Source organism: Artemia franciscana, chromosome 7 (genome assembly GCF_032884065.1).
Source record: "Artemia franciscana chromosome 7, ASM3288406v1, whole genome shotgun sequence".
NCBI lineage: Eukaryota > Metazoa > Arthropoda > Branchiopoda > Anostraca > Artemiidae > Artemia > Artemia franciscana.
Window position 1 is genome coordinate 444746 of NC_088869.1, and position 18960 is coordinate 463705.

Sequence of the window (18960 nt, forward strand, 5' to 3'; positions counted from 1 at the left end):
TGGTGTGACTTTCGTTAAGATTCTGTGACTTTTAGGGGGTTTTCCCCTATTTTCTAAAATAAGACAAATTTTCTCAGGCTCGTAACTTTTGATGACAAAGACCAAATTTGATGAAACTTATATATTTAAAATCAGCATGAAAATCCGATTTTTTGACGTATATTTTAGAATCAAAATTCCGTTATTTATAGTTTCGTTTACTATTGAGCCGGGTCGCTCCTTACTACAGTTCGTTACCACGAACTGTTTGATAAGATTGAATTTGAGAAAACACCATTGAAAACAAAGAACAAAATTTTAATTTTAAGTATTACACGTTATAAGGAGAGAATTTGATATTTTATGGCATAAAGATGCTATTGTTGAAGTTCCAGCTCAGAACAAGGGAAATACTTTGTATTTCTCCTGTTTTTACGGTACCGATGAAAAATAATTCTTATAGACTTATTCTGAATCTTAAAGAGTTAAACAAAAGCGTTAAATACCGCCCTTTTAAAGCGTCTGAGGTTCTCTTAATTACAAAAATTATTATATGGCCTCTGTTGACCATGTCAATTTTTACTATTCATGTCTTGTTGATTTTGATGATTGAATAAGATTGTTGCTAGGTTCTTAGTGCCAAATCGGTTGTCAGGAGCCCCAAGGGCTCTTGTAAGACCCATGAAACCAGTTTTCTCCCTGCTTTGACAAAGGGTATTCGTCTGATGTTTACTTGGATGATTCAGCCTTTCTGGGAAGGTTATTTTCAGAAAGTCAAAACAGTTTTCATGAAATAGTGAAATCACCCTCAGAACTGAGGGGTTGTCATTCAACTGGAAAATTCATGTGAACAAATAGAAGTTCTGGGTTTTGTGTTAGATTCTCGATCAATGTTTATTTTCTTGCCGGAAAGGAAAATTCAAAAGGTTTTGATGTCGTTTCAAAGCTTCATAGTCCAGAATCGACTACGATTCAAGAATTGACCAAAACTCTAGGCGTTCTTGTTTCAATCTTCCTCAGTGGATAGTGGTCGAAGAACAAACCATTGCTCTCGGAGCCTCGAGTTTCGAACTCGTGCTTGATATGGCTCTCGGAGCCCTGAAGTTTGTTCTAGGAACACAATATCTAGCTCTCGGAGCCCACAAATAGGTTCTAGAGCCCCCAGAACTGGATCTGTGAGCCCCATAAGAAATCCATGACCCAAAGAAATGACAGAAAACGGAAGGCTTCTTTGGAAAAGCACAAAGGCAAAAAATTAAAACGAAGCAGGTCAATTGACACTCTATTTAAAAGGTTTCGTAAGGACGTTCTCGTACCAAGGACAGTCCCATGATCTATAAGAAACTTCTCTAATTTATAAACAGAGCTATCTTTGAGCCTCTGGAAATAGGATTTATTTCCGGCAGAAGGATTTATTTGAGCGCTACACTAGACCTGCGAATGCCAATAAAATTGATGTTCCCAAGGTAAACAGTAAAGTTTGGCCTGCTCTCTCATCACGAGCTAAACAGAGGGATGCTAAGGCACTTCAAGTGCAGCGGGCTATTGCTCACTTAACCTTTTATGTTCTAGATGCAGCAAATGCGATTCTTTAGCTTGAAAATCATGATATCGAAGAAAAGGTTGTTAAAAACCTAACAGATACTGTTCTCATGCTTGGCCTCACCGATTATGACCTCAGTCTAAATAGACCTCAGTCGATGATATTCGAAGTGAGTCATAATCCCATTGTAGCATCAGCTTTATATTTTCATGAAGTTAAAGTCACGGAGTCTCTTTTTGGCAAAGATGTTGCCAAAACACCATCCAAAGCCAAATCAATGGTGGATTTGGAAGAATCATTTGGAAGGTCAAAAAATGTGCAAGGGGATCCATCGTTATCGCCACTGGCAAAACGAGGCTCCCCGTCTAAACTATTTCAGAAATTAGGGCCTTTAACTGGAACGCGGATTCATTTAGTGTTCAAGCACTAAAACACACGCCTGGCAAGTTTGCGACCAAGCTAACATCTGATGTAATTTTGAAACTGCAATAGTGGTTGGATATTCCCAATCATTCTTCTAAAGCAATTAAGCCTAGATTAGTAGACAAAATTTGTGTGTGATGATGCATCAAAATTATGCTGTGGGTGATGCATCAGAACGAGGCTGGTCATTCGTGGATGAATATTCCATGAAAACGTCGACAGCTAAATGGTCCTCAGAAGAAAAGGAATTTGGCGTCAATATTTTAGAAACAAAGGCTGTTTATCTAGGATTAAACAGCTTTGTTAAGATTAGCAAATTCATGCAAACACCGGCTGTGTTCAGACAATGAAAAAACAGTAGCTTGCATAAATAAAAAGAGAGGATCAAAATCTGAGCTTTGTGATTATTTCGTAAATAAGGTTTGGCAGCTGGTTTTGCGGGGTAAAGAGAGGTGATAATGAAAAAGATGGAAATTGAATGTTTAAAATTATGAACTCTTTGCTATCTCAGTCGATAGACATTGATTTTTTTGCAACTAGTTAAAATTTTCAGATTGAACAATTTGTTTCTTGGAAACCAGATCCAGAATGTTTTTTCGCAGATGCAATTGAAGCGAGTTGGAAGCCTCATTTCTTCTATGCATTCCCCCATTTAGTTTGCTTCTGAAGAGCTTTCAGAAAGTAGAAATGGATCAGGCAACTGGTATTTTGATTTTTCCAGACTGGACCAAATAAGCAGTCAATTTCTCTGGAAAATATCTAGTAAATTTGCATCCTTTTTTCGGAGCGCCCATGCTTCAGACCCATATTTGAACACTGTCATATCTATAGCTTCCTATATTCTAATCTTGGTTTGAAGACTTATCTTCCTATTCTTCCAAGTTTTTTTTTAATCGTGAAAAAAAAAAAACACCCTAAGTCTTGGCTATTCTAGTTTTAACATCTTCGCTGCTCCCACCGTCTTTGCTAATAATACTATCAAGGTAAGTGAAGCTGCCCACCTGATCAATCTATTCGTCTCCCATGGTCACCTTTTCGTCTTCAGTTATTCCTAGCCTTAGTGACTTTTTCTTCTTAACATTAATTTTCAAACCTATTCTAGCACCATGAACTCGCTAAACCTCTAAAATTTCATTCATTTTGCTCATACTTTCATCCTGGAGCCCTATTATTTCTTAATCCTTTTAGTACTATTGCTAATTCTTCCTCACTAAACAAATCTTCCTTCTTATCCAAGGTATTACACACTTTTTCATTTTCATATAAATCTCTTCCTCCAACTGTCTCTCGGTTGAGCAGATTCTCGAAAGGTTCTTTTGTTCTATCCGGTTTAATTATTTTAAACGGCCCACTTTTTGATTCCTTTTCTGTAGTTATCACTCTGGTGAATTACGCTGCACTTCTTATTAGCATGTAAATATTTGTTTTGTTTTTCAGGTCAAATAAATAAGAAATGACGCCAATATCCTGAAATTAAGCTAATGAATTGGTCTACTCAAAATGGTGTTAAATCAGCCAATTTTGTCATGAAGGTGTAAACATATCAACTACACTGTCTCACACCGTTCCTGCAACCATCATGCCCGGGGGGCGACGCGGGCTGGTGGCTCCCCAAAATACATTTTTGGAGAACATAATTCGACGATCTAACTCTCAGCGTGAGTTCATTTAATGTTTTTCTATATGGATAAGCTTAAAGAAGCCTAGAAATTATTATGCGGTTTCAAAAAGTGTTTTGTATGTAGATCTATTGTATCGTTCTAAATTTCTTGCATCAGACCTTTGGGGATCCCCATTCATATAGAAATTCATATTGAGAAATATTTTAGCTCAATTTGATGATTTGCAAAATCATACCACAAGAGCATAAGCCTCTGGCACAATTTTTGCAAAACTTTAGGAGTTTTTCACATGACTGAGATTGTTATTCCTCAACGTTATATTTTAGCATCGTTTTGATAACATCATCCATATTAACCATAACTTTATTACTACTGCTACTACTAACAACTCACCGCAGTACCAAGCCACCTGAGGCCAACACAGCTACACCGGCTCCTACTACGTCCCATCTATTCAAAGCTTCCCTCTTTACACCCTCCCAGGAAGTTTCTGTTTCCCTTAAATCTTTTTTACGATATCTTACCACCATATCCATGGACGCACTGCTTTCTGTCTAGCCCTAGATGGTTGGCAGAAAAGGACAATCTTCGGAAATATGTCATCCTTCATCCGTAGAACGTGCCATCAATGTTATAATAATCTCATTCTAATATTACGAACAATAAGGTAAAAATTAAAATTCGTGATGACCCTTTGAAACCGCTTGGGATCTTTCTTTATTTAGGTATTTTTAATGGTCCTTCGCTACCCCTTTGTTGAGTACAAGTGATGAAATCCATCCGTTCTCGTATTTTGTAAGTTCTGGTAGGGCAGTTTCTATCTGTTATTTTTTTTTAAGAACAAAGTCAGTGGCTAAAGTTTTCTATTCTGTAGCTGTAACTCAAGTTCTTCTATAATTAACACGGTCACAGATCGTCCGGATATTAAAACAACTTGTTCTTAATTTCGAAAATTTTAAAGAAGACCCTCAAACTTTTATCCTGCATCATTAATGTAAAACAACTGGGTATTCAACGCCGTATCCAGAATGGGGTTAGGGTGTTTGAGCCCCACCCCAAAATATCTGTCTTACTCGTAAAGACATAACAAAATTGAATATGAACAAATTTTGGATGCGTTTTTTAAAGTTTTTTTTGTGCCCCTTCCCCAAAGACCTTTTGACCCCTCCCCCCAAATAAAATCCTGGATACGGCCTTGGGGTATTGCTAAGAAATTAATGAATACAGCCCTGTGGGTACGCTTAAGTTTTTTTTTGTATTTTCAAAAGTGCTATTTTTTCTAATTAAACGGCCTTTGTGATTCAGGGGTCACTTATAGAATTGGAACAAAATTCGAACTTTAGCATAAAGAGTAAGATACTGACGAGGAGGTGAGCCCTTTCATGTACATAGTAATTTCTATTCGTCTTAAGCTTAAATGTTGATCCTTACTTTCAGTTGAAAAAACTTGTTTTTTTTTTATTTCATAACTTGTAAGAACAAACATTCGGCCCTAAATCACACCCAATGTAGCTCGTAGACGCTTTTTTATAAGAAGAATGATGAAACAAGCCGAACATAAAAAGATGTACTTTTGATATATAATATTTTTAACTTGCCTATTTTTTTAACTTCAGCTATTTTTTAACTGATATTTTTAACTTTTTAAGTCTTGTCGATTGAAAATAAAAATATGTATCTTTACGTTCTTTTAACACGCTAATAAGCACACATGTAGCGTAACTAATTCAGACAGTAAAATTTTTTAATATGAACTTGACACAAATGATTTGTTAGTATACAAATATTCTAAGAAAAAAAATCTTAGGATTTATTGTAATCATTTTCTTTAGATTTTGATAAATATTTTATACTAATATCTTTTAGTTCATCAACAATGTATTAATATTTGTTATCATTATCCATTAAAATTAACTGATTAAGCAATTTTTTTTCAGCATTTACAATACTACTACTCCTCCTACTAACAACTCATTGCAACACCAAGCCGCATACAGCTGCTCCCACTCCCTCTTAACACCCGTCTATTCAAACTCTCACTCTTTATACACCTCCCACCAAAAAAGTTCTTAAAATCCTTCCATACGATCTCTTCTCACCCTATTCAGGAACAACATGCTGTTTGGCCCTATAAGGTGGATGGTTGAAAAGAACGGTTTATCAGGATTCTCTATACATCAAAGAAAGTGTTTTTTAACATTTTACGGTATGTTTAAAAGCAAATATTTTTAACAAAACCTTGCAATATTTTCCATGCAAATATTTTTTTCCACATTTCTGAAACATAAAATATTTTAATAAAACATATCTAAAATATTATTTCTGTTTATATATTTCTTCTTGTCACCAAAATTTTTTATCCATAAGGGATTTTTGGTAATTATAGAACTAAGTATCCAAAGTCCTCGTCCCATTTTGAGTTGTGTTGACAAACGAAACATCCTAGACCTTGACAAACAAAGCGCAAGAGACGTGATTGCAAAAATTCAGTATAAAGAAATGAGAAATTCCAGTGAGTTGTCTGCGTAAAAGAAGTCCTACACCAGAACAAAAGTTTCAAAGAAGTTTAAAACGTGGATTTTAACAAGTTGGAAGAAGTTTTGCCTATTTGAGCTCCTTTAATGATGTCTTCGTAGGGTTCAACTTCATAAAATGTTCTGTCATTTGTGAATGACTTTGAAGTTCATGTCTTGAAGAATAAGTTTTCAGCTTAAATACGATGAGTTACCGTTTTTTGGCTCACCAGGATTGAATCAAGGGGCTACCCCATTTCAAAATTGTGTACACCAAATAGGACGTACCATGCTTGGTGGAGCTATACCTCACGTAACACAAAGAGTGCATCAAGTGGTAGTGAAGCAAGTAGTGCTCCGAAATATATATCTGGCGGTGAAGAGCGGCGACTTTTGGCTTTAATGTAATTAGTTTTGTTAAAACAACTTTTGTTTTTTTTGGGGGGGGAGGCACAATAAAAACTTAAAAAACGAATCAAAAATTTGTTTACATTCATTCTGTTGTGTTTTTGAGAGTCAAATATTTTTTTGGAGAAGAGAGGAGTAAAGACTCCGCAACACTCAACCCCTCTGGATACGGCCTTGAAACTAGCTGACCTCAAGCTGGAATCGTGACAAAAAATTGGGCTTATCTCTAAGCCCTGTGCATTTTATTATGCCTGGAAAAACACATTTCCCAAACTTTGAGGTAACTAAGGTTAAAAGACTTAGTATGTCTAGACGCCTTGATTTGAGATCGCTCCCGAAACATTTTAGAGCTGAATTGCAGGTCAAAGCTGTTGAAAAGTTGGCAAATTAAGAAACAAGTTATCAGGGTACTTTTGGTGTCAAAATTTTGCTCTAAAAAGGCGTTTCCAAGCCCCTAAGATTTAAGACACTCGCAGAAAATCCTAATCGCTAGAGGATACTGGCGATTTTCTAAGAACCAGTGCCAGTTTTCTGATATTACCAGTTTTTACCAGTCTACTCTTTTGTATATGGGTATATTATATACCCATATATTTTGTATACCCATATACCCATATATTTATAATATATACCCATATATTATATACCCATTATATTTTGTATATGGGTGATATTACCAGTCTACTCTTTGGTCTGAAACCTTTGAGATAAGCATGCATATACAAAAGCCATTGAGGAAAATCACTACCTTATACTAGGATCAACAACGTTTTTAATATGAAGTGCATGATGTTAGTAATTGAGATTTTATGGTTCATTCGGCATTTTACGGACAAAATGCCGAGTGAATCACCCAAATGGAAACCCCGTTTCCTTACACTTTGTAACAACATTCTTGTATTTTCTATGCGCTGATGTTAATTACGGTTAGTCCGTGAAATGTCAAATTACAGAGTATCTATTAGATTCTACCAGATATATCATTCCTATCAAAATACATGGGCCGACGTCTTCCTCAATTGCATTGGCTATCTAACCAAATTAGCCCATTTGTTTAGATACTGCTCCGCCCGTGCTTAGATTTGATTGGACAATTTCGTTCGGTATCGTCAATCTTTAGGAAGCTAAATCATCTGATTGAATGGCTTTTGAGGTTTGTAAAAATATTGAAGCGAGAAATCTATGTCAGCATCAATAATCTGTGGTCGAACAAAAACAGGGCTTCACTTTTTTGTTTGGTTCAGTTTATAACAAATTAACCCAAGAACTCCAAGTCAACGAATATAGAGATACCAATTAGAGGGGGGATGGAGGGCCGAATTTTGAAAAAAAACAACATCTTGGTGTTTTCCTAAAAAAAAAAAAAAAATCCAAGAAACGACTCCCAACCCCCAAAATTTAGCAAATACTTTTTTGCACATTCATTAGAAATAGAGGTAATCATTGCCCTCCCCTTCTCTCCTTTGATTTAGTGAATTGGTTCCCACGATCACATGTATTTGCTTATGATGGCTTTTTCTATGTACAGCCTTTCATAGCTTTGTCAAAAATGATGTAATTATCGTTTTTGGTATGTCTTGGCATATCAGCCATACCCAATAGGGCTCTGGATTCAAAGGAAAGGCTAAATATAAGATTGCCAATTAAGACCAAAATGTCTAATGGGATTGCAAATAAAATCGAAAATATGGATCCGATTTGTCAATTTAACAGTCCGATAGTCAATGAAAAAGACTATAATTTAGGATGATACTGATTCCATCGATGCGAGTGAAATTGAGCCAGATAAGAGAAATTCGTTGTTAGACGACTTCCATGGTGACCAGAAAAAACACAATAGACAAATAAAAGACATCCATTAAACTTTGGATAGTTAACAAAACTTAAGTTTTAAATAATATCGGTGCCGCAATTATAGCTTTTTTGAACATGTTAATGGATGCGGTGAGACATTAAAAGCAAATATTCTGTTTTTTTTTACAGCGCAGAATATATCCAAGCATTATAACAAAACTTAATCATGCAGCGGAAGCGAGAGTGCCATGAGGGCCACCACACTCACTCACGAGGGGGAGGGGTCCAAGAGCCTCTTACTCATTGCGATTTGAAATTTATTCATGATATCATCTACCTTACAGAGAATTGACATTTTTTATTCCTTTACTGCACTGTATACTCTGCCTAAAACATACTACTTCCTAAATAAATCCTTACATAAGTTTTTGGGGAATTTCCAAAACCAAAAAACTCTATGTATTTTTTTCACGATATGAAATAGGGCGTTATGTATTGAACGTTGAAGAGTTTTTTTTCCCAACTTAAAACTTAATTTGTCATAAGCTTCCACTTACACATTAGATACAATATCTAACCTTGTTTTGGCAAAGTCACTAGTTTTTTTTATTTGTTGTGTTTGCATGTCTTTTGTCTTGGAATGGTTATGATAAATACAAGGGAGATGAATACCCCTATAGATAGACCAAATTACATACGGCGTGTTAATATTGTTGTGAAGGGCCATGATACTTTACTAACAAAAAGTCCTTTGCCTTAGACCATCCCCCTTCCAAAAAATGTCTACTTCCTCTCTTGAGGAGTTGTAAACAAATATAAAACAAGACAAAAATCTGAAAAAGATTGACCAAAAATTGTAAATCTTGTCATACGTTATTTTAGGCTAATTTTGAATTGCTTGTCAATGTTTATCAATTATCTTGTTAAAATATATCAATTAGACAGACAGCTTTTCTTACTTAGGTAGCATTATTTGTAAAGATGGTGTGTGTAGTGAAGATGTTAAAAGTAGAATAACAAAGGCTCAGGGTGTTTTTCACGGTTGAAAAAAGTTTGGAATAATAGGAAGATAAGTCTGCAAACCAAGATAAGGATATTAGAAGTTACAGTACTGACAGTGATCAAGTATGGATCTGAAACGTGGTTGCACCAAAATACGCAGGGTGATTGGTTAGATGTTTTCCAGACACACTGTCTACGGATTCTTTTGGGTACCTGACTGACTGATAGTATATGAAACAGTAAGCTGTACAAACAATGTTGTTTTATCCCGCTTTCCAGGGCTATGACGAGAAAAAGGTAGAGGTGGCTAGGGCACGTTATGCAGATGAAGCCTAAAAGATTTCCAATGATCGTCCTTTTCGGCCAACCATCTAGGGCCAAACGAAAAGCAGCTCGTCCAAGAATAAGGATAGGTCGTAAGGAAGGATTTAGTGCAAATGGTAACTTAGTGGGACAATGTAAAAATGGAGGCTTTGAGTATATTGGGATGGAGGCGTGTGTGTAGCTGTGTTGGCCTCAGGTTTCTGGGTGCTGCAGTGAGTTGTTAGAAGTAGTAGTAGTAATGCTGCAAACTGGGACTCTCACAAAAGACAGCACAAACCTCTTAAACAAGCCGCTCTCATAAAGTCTCAAATTAATTTCTCGTCGGTGAATTCACTTCTTTTTGGTTTTAGTCAATAAATATCATTATAGTAAATTACTTACAGTATTCTGAGCCAAAAAACACTTCTTGTTTTCGAATTGGTCATGAACTTGGCTGCTTCAAGTGTGTCGAAGGCATTGACCTAATACCATGAATTGATTTGGAATATCTTTTTTAATTTTACCATGGTAAAATGTAATAGCAAGAAGGAGAATCTGATAAACTGTTTCTGCCATCTCTTATGACATTAGGAATGTGTACGTATTCTCTTATGGCATGAACAAGGTGGCATCCTTAATCAATATGAACATTTGAAGGCAGCAGTATTTGAAGGTTCGCCAATTACTTTATTGACTCTAGATATTGTTCCACTTCTGTTCTTATCAGAGACTATCTATAACAAAATGGTGTAGAACTCAAAATATTCTACCCCACACAAAGAAAGATAAATTTACAAAAGGTGTCGGCACAACCAAACACAGAAGAAAGTTCTCGCCATTCGAAAAAAATAGATAAAACTGGAATGAATAAACTCCGACTGGTTTCAGCCCTTTCTAAATACATCAAACTTGGAATTTGCTACTCAACGAGGCCTTTTACAACCTTTTATGACCATCCATTCTATATGAAGACAACAGGAATAGTGAAATAGAAAAAATCAAGATATTTAGTAATGGAAATACATATTCAAGTTGATAATATCCGTAAATTGCCTTAATATTCTCAAGACAAGTGATTTTTCTTCAGAACACAATTTGTTTTTTCTTTCAAATGAATCAATCTTTCATGTTGAGTTTTTAAAACTCAATCTTGCCTATTTCTAAAAAATGCGTTATATTACGGTTAGCTAAACTGTTTCGGCTGTACTTATGGCCATGATTTTGAGCGCCACGTAAGTTGAACTCTTATCTCATTTGCAACCTTCTGATGAAGCTGAAGAACCAATCATGGCACATCTGCATATTTTCTCCATAAAAAATGTGTTAGTTGGGCTGTGGAAGCAACACCTCGGTTTCATTTATGCCACTAACCTCGACATCCAAGAGGCAACACTATAGCGTTACCTAAAGTAAAGGCCATAGACTTCGGAGGGGACTCGTTGGATTGGAAATCAGAAGTTCTATTGTCGTTCTTAAGAGTCAAAAGTTATCGGAAAGCATCTAGCTCCTCCCCACGCCCATTTTTTCTCAAATGCATCGGATAAAACTTTGAGATTTGAATGGTTCAGATAACAAAGACTCCGGGCTCGAAGTAACCCCCCCCAGAGACCGGAACAAGTATTTCAAGAAGCTCTAGTGCCTTTTTTAAAAGTTAAAAGTGATTTGAGGGCAACAAGCCCCAAGCCCTTTTCCCAAAAATGCATCCGACACAAAGCCCCAGATCCAAGGGGCAAGTGTTGTAAGTTCTACGCCAGGGGCCTGTAAAGCTCCTAGGAAGGGGTGGTCATATAAAATTCAAGGGGGATTTTCATCATTTGATAGGAAATTGAAATTTTTAGATTCCTTTTTAAGGGTAAAATTGATCAGAAGGGGTCTAGACCCTTCCACTAAGCCCTAATTTCTCCAAATGTATTTAGAGATATCTGTTTTGTCTAAAATAGTCCAAAGACCAGATAACAAAAAATTTCAAGGTCAAAACTACCCCCCCCCCTCCCTCCAGAGCCTGAGGAAAGGATTTTAAGTCTTGTCCCGGGGCACGTAAGGTTTTAATGCCAGAGGTGGCCCCAAAAACTTCAGAGAGTGCTCAAATGATTAGAAATTGAAAGTTTTAGTTCCCTTTTCAAGAGTAAAGGTCAATTGGATGGTTTTGACTCTTAAAAAGAGTCAAAGGGGGATGGGGTTTTGGACCAAAACCCCATTCCCCACGCCCTTTTTTGGCCCAAACGCATCCAATTGAATTTTTGAGATAGTCATTTTTGTCAAAAATAGACAAAAAATCATGTAAAAAAAGCTCCAGAGTTGACACAAACCCCCAGAACCCGTGGAAAAGTTTTAAAGTCATACCGCGGGGGTATGTAAGGTTTTCATTGAGGGGCTGGTCGTATAAACTTCGAGGGAACCCAATTTCATTGGAAATTGAAAGTTCTAGTTCCCTTTTTAAGAGTAAAAAGGAATCAGATAGCAGTTAGCCCTCCCGCCCTACGCCTTCTTATCCCCAAATACATCCGATCAAAAACTTCAGGTAGTCATTTTGTTCTAAATAGACCAAAGATCACGTAGCACAAAATCCAGGTCGACTCAACCACCCAGAGCCCAGGTGAAAGTGTTTAAGGTTATGTCACGGGGGTATGCAAGGTTTTCTGGAAGGGATGATCGTATAAACTTCGAAGGGGGCTCATTTGATTATAAATGGTAAGTTCTAGTTTCATTTTAAGAGTCAAAACTGATCTGAGGGCAAGTAGCTCCCGCGCCCTTATTATAGCTTGTAAAATTTTCTCGCCAAAGCAGAGCTTTTTTCTTAATTTTATTTTCTTAAAGCTGTTACTGTAGCCTTAGAATCAAAACTTACATTGCAGATTTTTACTGGGAAGTTTTGAGGTCATGACAATTTCGCAAGTGGAATTTACAAAATTATAGGCTAAAACATGCCACAATGAATGCAAAAATTGGAAGAAAAAGCATTCCATCAAATCGATACGAAGTTTCTTCAAAATCAGTTAAACTTACAAATTTTTCATATTAATTTTACACCGAAAACAAACCTGTAAAATTAGTGCCAACTAGATTTTTATAAGAATTTCTTACAAAAATAGCAATATTTTTAGCGGTGCCTGGAAGCGAACTAAGGCAAGGGAGGAGACAGGTTGCCTCTCAGTTTCTTAAAAACACTATAACGGACATATGATACTTCAATTTTTTTTGAAGCAATTGTCATGCTTCCAAGCCCATTCATACTATAGAATGGCCGCAAAAAAGACCAAGCAATTAAGCAATGCAGAAAGATTGCTGTTACTTATTCAACCATTGGTGGTTCTGGCCTCTCTTGCACCTGGGATAAAATCTTGATTAGCACTCTCCTTCTGTCCCTCACGAAATTTTCAGGCTAAATATTACCAAAATTTTCATTTATTAATAAAATTATTTTCAATGTGTTAACTAATCAACAATTTCTTTTTAAATTTATTATTTAAGTTACCTAATTACTATTAATTATTTCAATTTGATTATTTAAGTAATATTATTGAATAATTTTTATTTTTAAATTCATTGTTGTTTTGTTGATTAATTAGTAACTCATTAATTATTTCCATTTATAAATATACCCCCTAAATTGCTAATAAAATTCCAGAAATTACTAAATGATTATAATCATTAGATAATCTGTTTGAAATTTGTACCCGTTCAAGTAATCCCTCTGTTCCTACCCTAAGACCACCCCTGTATTCAATGTCTCTATTTTAACTCTGATACAGAGCTGCACAATCATCATATAACGATTGATCCTATTTCTTTGTTACGAAGATGGTAGTTTTTTATGGCAAAATTCATGCCACAACGCCAATAAAAGCTGAGGGCTTTGATTTGCCCCTATTCAACCATTTACCTAGATTTTGTCTTTGAGCTTTGTTTGTTGAATTTTCTTTTAAACAAATCAATACAGGACTCGAAGATATACTATCCCTTGCTAGACCATTATAAATCAGGTGAAAGTGTCTTCCAGAGCCTATTTTCCGGCTCTCAGTGCTGAGTGTCTCCTCTTGTGGGTATTTGGACCGTAGTATTTTTTTCCGAGTTTGCTATATTGGCTTGGTGAACAGCAGCAAAAGCAGATATTTACTGGATGAAGGGTAGTGGGTGTACTTGTAGAAAACAGCCATTGACGCCACATTAATTTTCACGCTGAAAGGTTGTAATGTTAACCGTTTGTTGGTAGAGATTAAACTAGACCTCCGTTGCCTGTGCAACGGGAAGTGTTGCAGCAACTGTGCCCTGTTCCTTAGGGCACAGTTGCGGAGCAACACGTGCAACTGTGCCCTACGGGACACAGTTGCTATTTCCGGGAAATCTGAAAGAGATACGGGAATAACGTCTTATAGTTTTCTGCTTAACTTTTGATGGTCTAAACTAGGAAAATATAAAACAAACCAAATTCACCAAAAAATTTAAATTGCCCCGAGGGCATGACAAAACTTCCAAATAGAAAAACCCAAAGAAGGAATTTTATTTCGGAGAAACTATTGTAAGTTCCAGTTGTTAGGAGATCGAGACCTGTCGAACCGCGTTGGAAAAAAAAATTCTAGCTGGTCCAGAACAAAAGTTACCTCTAGAACGTCGAAACTTCGAAAATTATTTCTTAGAGAACGAAGCAACATGGTATATAGAACACTTCACTTCTTCTTGCATACTTTTCATAGCACTACTCGATAAAAATATAAGAAACATCAAAATCGAAAATTTGAGAAAATTCCAAAAAAAATCGGAACGAGATGGACTTTTCCGGAATTATTTCCGGGAAATCTGTAAGAGCTACGGAATTTTGTGCTCCGGTTCTCGAAGAGACAAATGAAAGTTCTACATGAGTTCAGCATAACTGTATTTCTAACAAGTTTATTTCCGAAGCTAGGGTCGTCTTAACTTGACGCCAAACATCGAACGCACAGTTTCTAAGAAAAAAACCGTTTTATTTTTTTTTTATGGAAAACTGTTAGAAATTTTAGGAACTTCTCTGGAACTTTTTTACTCTGTTTCACGTTTCCCTTCCCTCTGAAAAATCTCAAATTTTTAACTCTTACCACTTCGGAGCTACAGGTCGCTGATCACGGTGAAAAAAAAAAAAAAAACTACGAAAGCAGTAGTGTTGCTCCGCAACACAATAAAACAAAAAAAAACTACTTTTTTAACTGCAAGTAAGGAGCAACATTAAAACTTAAAACGAACAGAAATCATTCCGTATATGAAAGGGGTTGCCCCCTCTTAAACGACTCGCTCTTTACGCTAAAGTTTGACTCTTTCTCACAACTCTACTTTTTAAAACAACTGAATAAAAAATACAAATTTTTTAACTGAAAGTAAGGAGCGACATTAAAACTGAAAATGAACAGAAATTACTCAGTATATGAAAGGGGCTGTTCCCTCCTCAACATGCTAAAGTTTCACTCTTTCTCTCAACTCCGCTTTTTAAAACAGTAGATCAATTTAGCGTAAATAGTGGGGCGTTGAGGAGGGAAGAGCTCCTTTAAAATACGAAGTAATTTCTGTTCGTTTTAAGTTTTAACGTCGCTCCTTATTTTCAGTTAAAAAAAAACTTGTTTTTGTTTAATTTCTGAACGTTTTTGAATTAGTGTGTGTTTTGATTTTGACTCTCCACGCTTGAATAATTAGACTGAAATTTACATATTAATTTTTTTTTTTGGCTAAATGGCTTTCTCATAGTTTCCATTGGACAATTTTGAAAAAAAGAGCGGGTGAGGAGGCCTTGCTACCCTCTAATTTTTTGGTTACTTAAAAAGGCAACTAGAACTTTTAATTTTTTAAAAACTCCAACCAAAAAATCACCCTGAAAACGTCTGTACACTTCCCAGTAACCATTACTATATGTAAGCACTGGTAAAAATTTGTAACTTTCAGCCCCTCCCAGGGGAGTTGTGGGGGAATAAGTCGCCTCTAAAGACATAGTTATTACATTTTTCGGTTGTGCTGAATAAAATGGCTCTCTCAGAATTTTGATCCGGCGACTTTGGGGAAAAATTGGCATAGGAAAGGGCCTAGGTCCCCTCTAATTTTTTTGGTCACTTAAAAAGGCACTAGAGCTTTTAATTTCTGTTAGAATGACCTATTTTGCGATATTCTAGGACTACTGGGTCGATATGATCACCCCCGGGGAAAAAAAAAAAATAAACACACATCCGTGTTTTGTCTTGTAGCAAAAAATACAAAATGCCACATTTTTGTAGCTAGGAGCTTGATACTTCTATGTGGGGTTCTCTAATACGCTGAATCTGATGGTGTGATTTTCGTTAAGATTCTATGACTTTTAGGGGGTGTTTCCCCCCATTTTCTAAAAACGGCAAATTTTTTCAGGCTCGTAACTTTTGATGGGCAAGGCTAAACTTGATGAAACCTATATATTTAAAATCAGCATTAAAATGCGATTTTTTAATGTAATTATTAGTATCGGAATTCCGTCTTTTAGAGTCTCTGTTACTATTGAGCCGGGTCGCTCCTTACTACAGTTTGTTACTACGAATTGTTTGATAAAAACTAGAACTTTTAATTTTTTTACGAACGTTTTTTTTGGTAATACATATACGTAAGTTACGAACTAACTTATATTGCGAACTTCTAAATTTGTATATTTTTATTACGTATATGAGGGGGTTTTACCCCTCTTCAATACCTTGCTCTTTGCACTAAAGTTCAAATTTTGTCCAAGTTCTTTAAGATTTACTCCTGAATTACAAAGGTCGTACAATTAATAGTTGCAATTACTAAAAATAACTTAGCGTAAAGAGTAAGGTATTGTGGAGGAGGCAAACCCTATTATATACATAATAATTTGTATTCGTTTTAGGTTCTAATGCTGCTCCTTACTTCTAGCTGAAAAAATATTTTATTTTTATTTTCTCATTATTTTTTTTAAATAGTGCTCTAAAATCCTTTGGCCACTTCATGGAAATTTTCTTCCTTCAGGACAAATTCCTCTATGGAAAGATCCTTCCACGTAAACCCCTCCCCCCGACTCTCCTTTAACGTAAAAAATTAATTCTGAAATGTCGGTACACATCACAATAACCATTACTATATGTAAGCAATGGTCAGAGTTTGTAACTTGCAGCCCGTCCACGGGGACTGTGGGGGATTAAGTCGTCCCAAAAGACTTAATTATTAGGTTTTTTGACTATGTTGAACAAAATAGCAATCTCAAAATTTTGATCCGGTGACTTTGGGGAAAAATGAGCGTGGGAGGGGCCTAGGAGCCCTCCAATTTTTCTGTCACTTAAAAAGGGTGCTAGAACTTTTAATTCCATTAGAATGAGCCCTCCCATGACATTCTGGTACCACAGGGTCGATAAGATCACCCCTGGAAAAAAAAACAACAAATAAACAAATAAACCAATAAACACGATTCCGTGGTCTGTCTTGGTCAATAAAAAGGGCACTGTGATTGGTCACTAAAAAGGGCACTATAACTTTCGATTTCCGTAGAATGAGCCCTATTATGACATTCTAGAACCACTGGGTCGATAGAATCGACCCCCCCAAAAAAAACAAAAAAAAGCAAATAAACACGCATCTGTGATCTGTCTTCTGGCAAAAAATACAAAATTCCATATTGTTGTAGATAGGAACTTGAAATTTATACAGTAGGGTTCTCTGGTACACTGAACCTGATGGTGTGGTTTTCGTTAAGATTTTATGACTTCTATGGAATTTTCCCCCCTGTTTTCTAAAATAAGACAAATTTTCTCAGGCTCTTATATTTTGATGGGTAAAAATAAATTTGATGAAACTTATATATATTGAAAATCAAACAGTTCATGGTGGCGAACTGTAGTAAGGAGCGACCCGGCTCAATAGTAACCGAAACTCTAAGAAAGCAGAACTTTGATACCCATAGTTACATCAAAAGAACTGCATTTTACTGCTCATTTAAAATATATAAGTTTCATCAAGATTAGTCTTACCTATCAAAAGTTACGATCCTGAGAAAAGTTGCCTCATTTTAGAAAATAGAGAAAACATCCCCTAAAAGTCATAGAATCACACAATTAAAAGAATCAAAAGAAATTAAAGAAAATCACACCATCAGATTCAGCGTATCAGAGTACCCTATTGTAGAAGTTTCAAGCTCTTATCTACAAAAATTTGGAATTTCTCAATTTTCACCCAAAGTCACCAGATCAAAATTCTGAAATAGCCATTTTATTCATCATAGTCAAAAAACCTAATAACTATGTCTTTGGGGACGACTTAATCCCCCACACTCCTCGTGGGAGGGGCTGTAAGTTACAAACTGTGACCTGTGTTTACATATAGTAATGGTTATTGGGAAGTGTACAGACGTTTTCAGGGGGATTTTTTTGGTTTGGGGGGGAAGTTGAGGGGGGTTACATGGGATGATCTTTCCATGGAGGAATTTGTCATGGGGCAAGAGAATTTTAATGAAGGGGCGCAGGATTTTCTAGCATTCTTTAAAAGAACAATGAAAAAATAAATACAAAAAGTTTATTCAACTGAAAGTAAGGAGCAGCATTAAAACGAACAGAAATCATTACGCATATAAGAAGCTTACCTGCTCGTAATACCGGTCTTTGTGATTCAGGGGTTATTCTTAAGGTATTGGGACAAAATTTAAGCTTTAGTGTAAAGAGCGAGGTAACGACGAGGGGGTGAACCCCCTCATATAGGCAATAAAAACATACGAATAAAGAAGTTCGTTACGTAAGTTAATTTGTCAGTTACGTATATTTTTTACTAAAGAAAACGTTCGTAAGAAATTGAAAGTTCTAGTTGTCTTTTTAAGTAATCAAAAAATTGGAAAAAACTTGAGGGCAACTAGGCTTCCTCCCTCACTCTTTTTTTCTCAAAGTCTTCCGATTAAAACTATGAGAAAGCCATTTAGCCAAAAAAAAATATTAATATGCAAATTTCGTTTTAATTATTTATGTGCGGAGAGCCAAGATCAAAACATTCATTAATTCGAAAATGTCCAGAAACTAAATAAAAAAACCAAGTTTTTCTTTTACTGAAAGTAAGGAGGAACATTAAAACTTAAAACGAACAGAAATTACTTCGTATATGATAGGGGTTTTTCGTCCTCAGCGCCCCGATCTTTACGCTAAAGTTTTTACTGTTTTAAAAAGTAGAGTTTAGAGAAAGAGTCAAACTTTATCGTAAAGAGCGGGAGCGGGGCGTTGAGGAGGAAAATCCCCTTTTATATGCGAAGTAATTTCTATGCGTTTTAAGTGTTAATGTCGCTCCTTACTTTCAGTTAAAAAAGCTTGTTTTGTTTTTTTATTTAATCAGCATAAAAATGCGATTCTTTTGGTTTAACTATTGGTATCCAAACTCTATTCTTTCGAGTATCGGTTAC

The 18960-nt window shown here is 35.9% G+C and overlaps 1 protein-coding gene across 1 annotated transcript in view; it reads left to right on the forward strand.

The window, feature by feature from the left end:
- Positions 1 to 18960, forward strand: part of LOC136028698 (potassium voltage-gated channel protein eag-like) — a 322053-nt gene that overhangs the window by 57708 nt on the left and 245385 nt on the right. The window contains 1 exon segment of the mRNA XM_065706529.1: positions 3383 to 3603. Coding sequence (XP_065562601.1) covers positions 3525 to 3603 — 79 coding nt within the window. The 5' untranslated portion in view covers positions 3383 to 3524.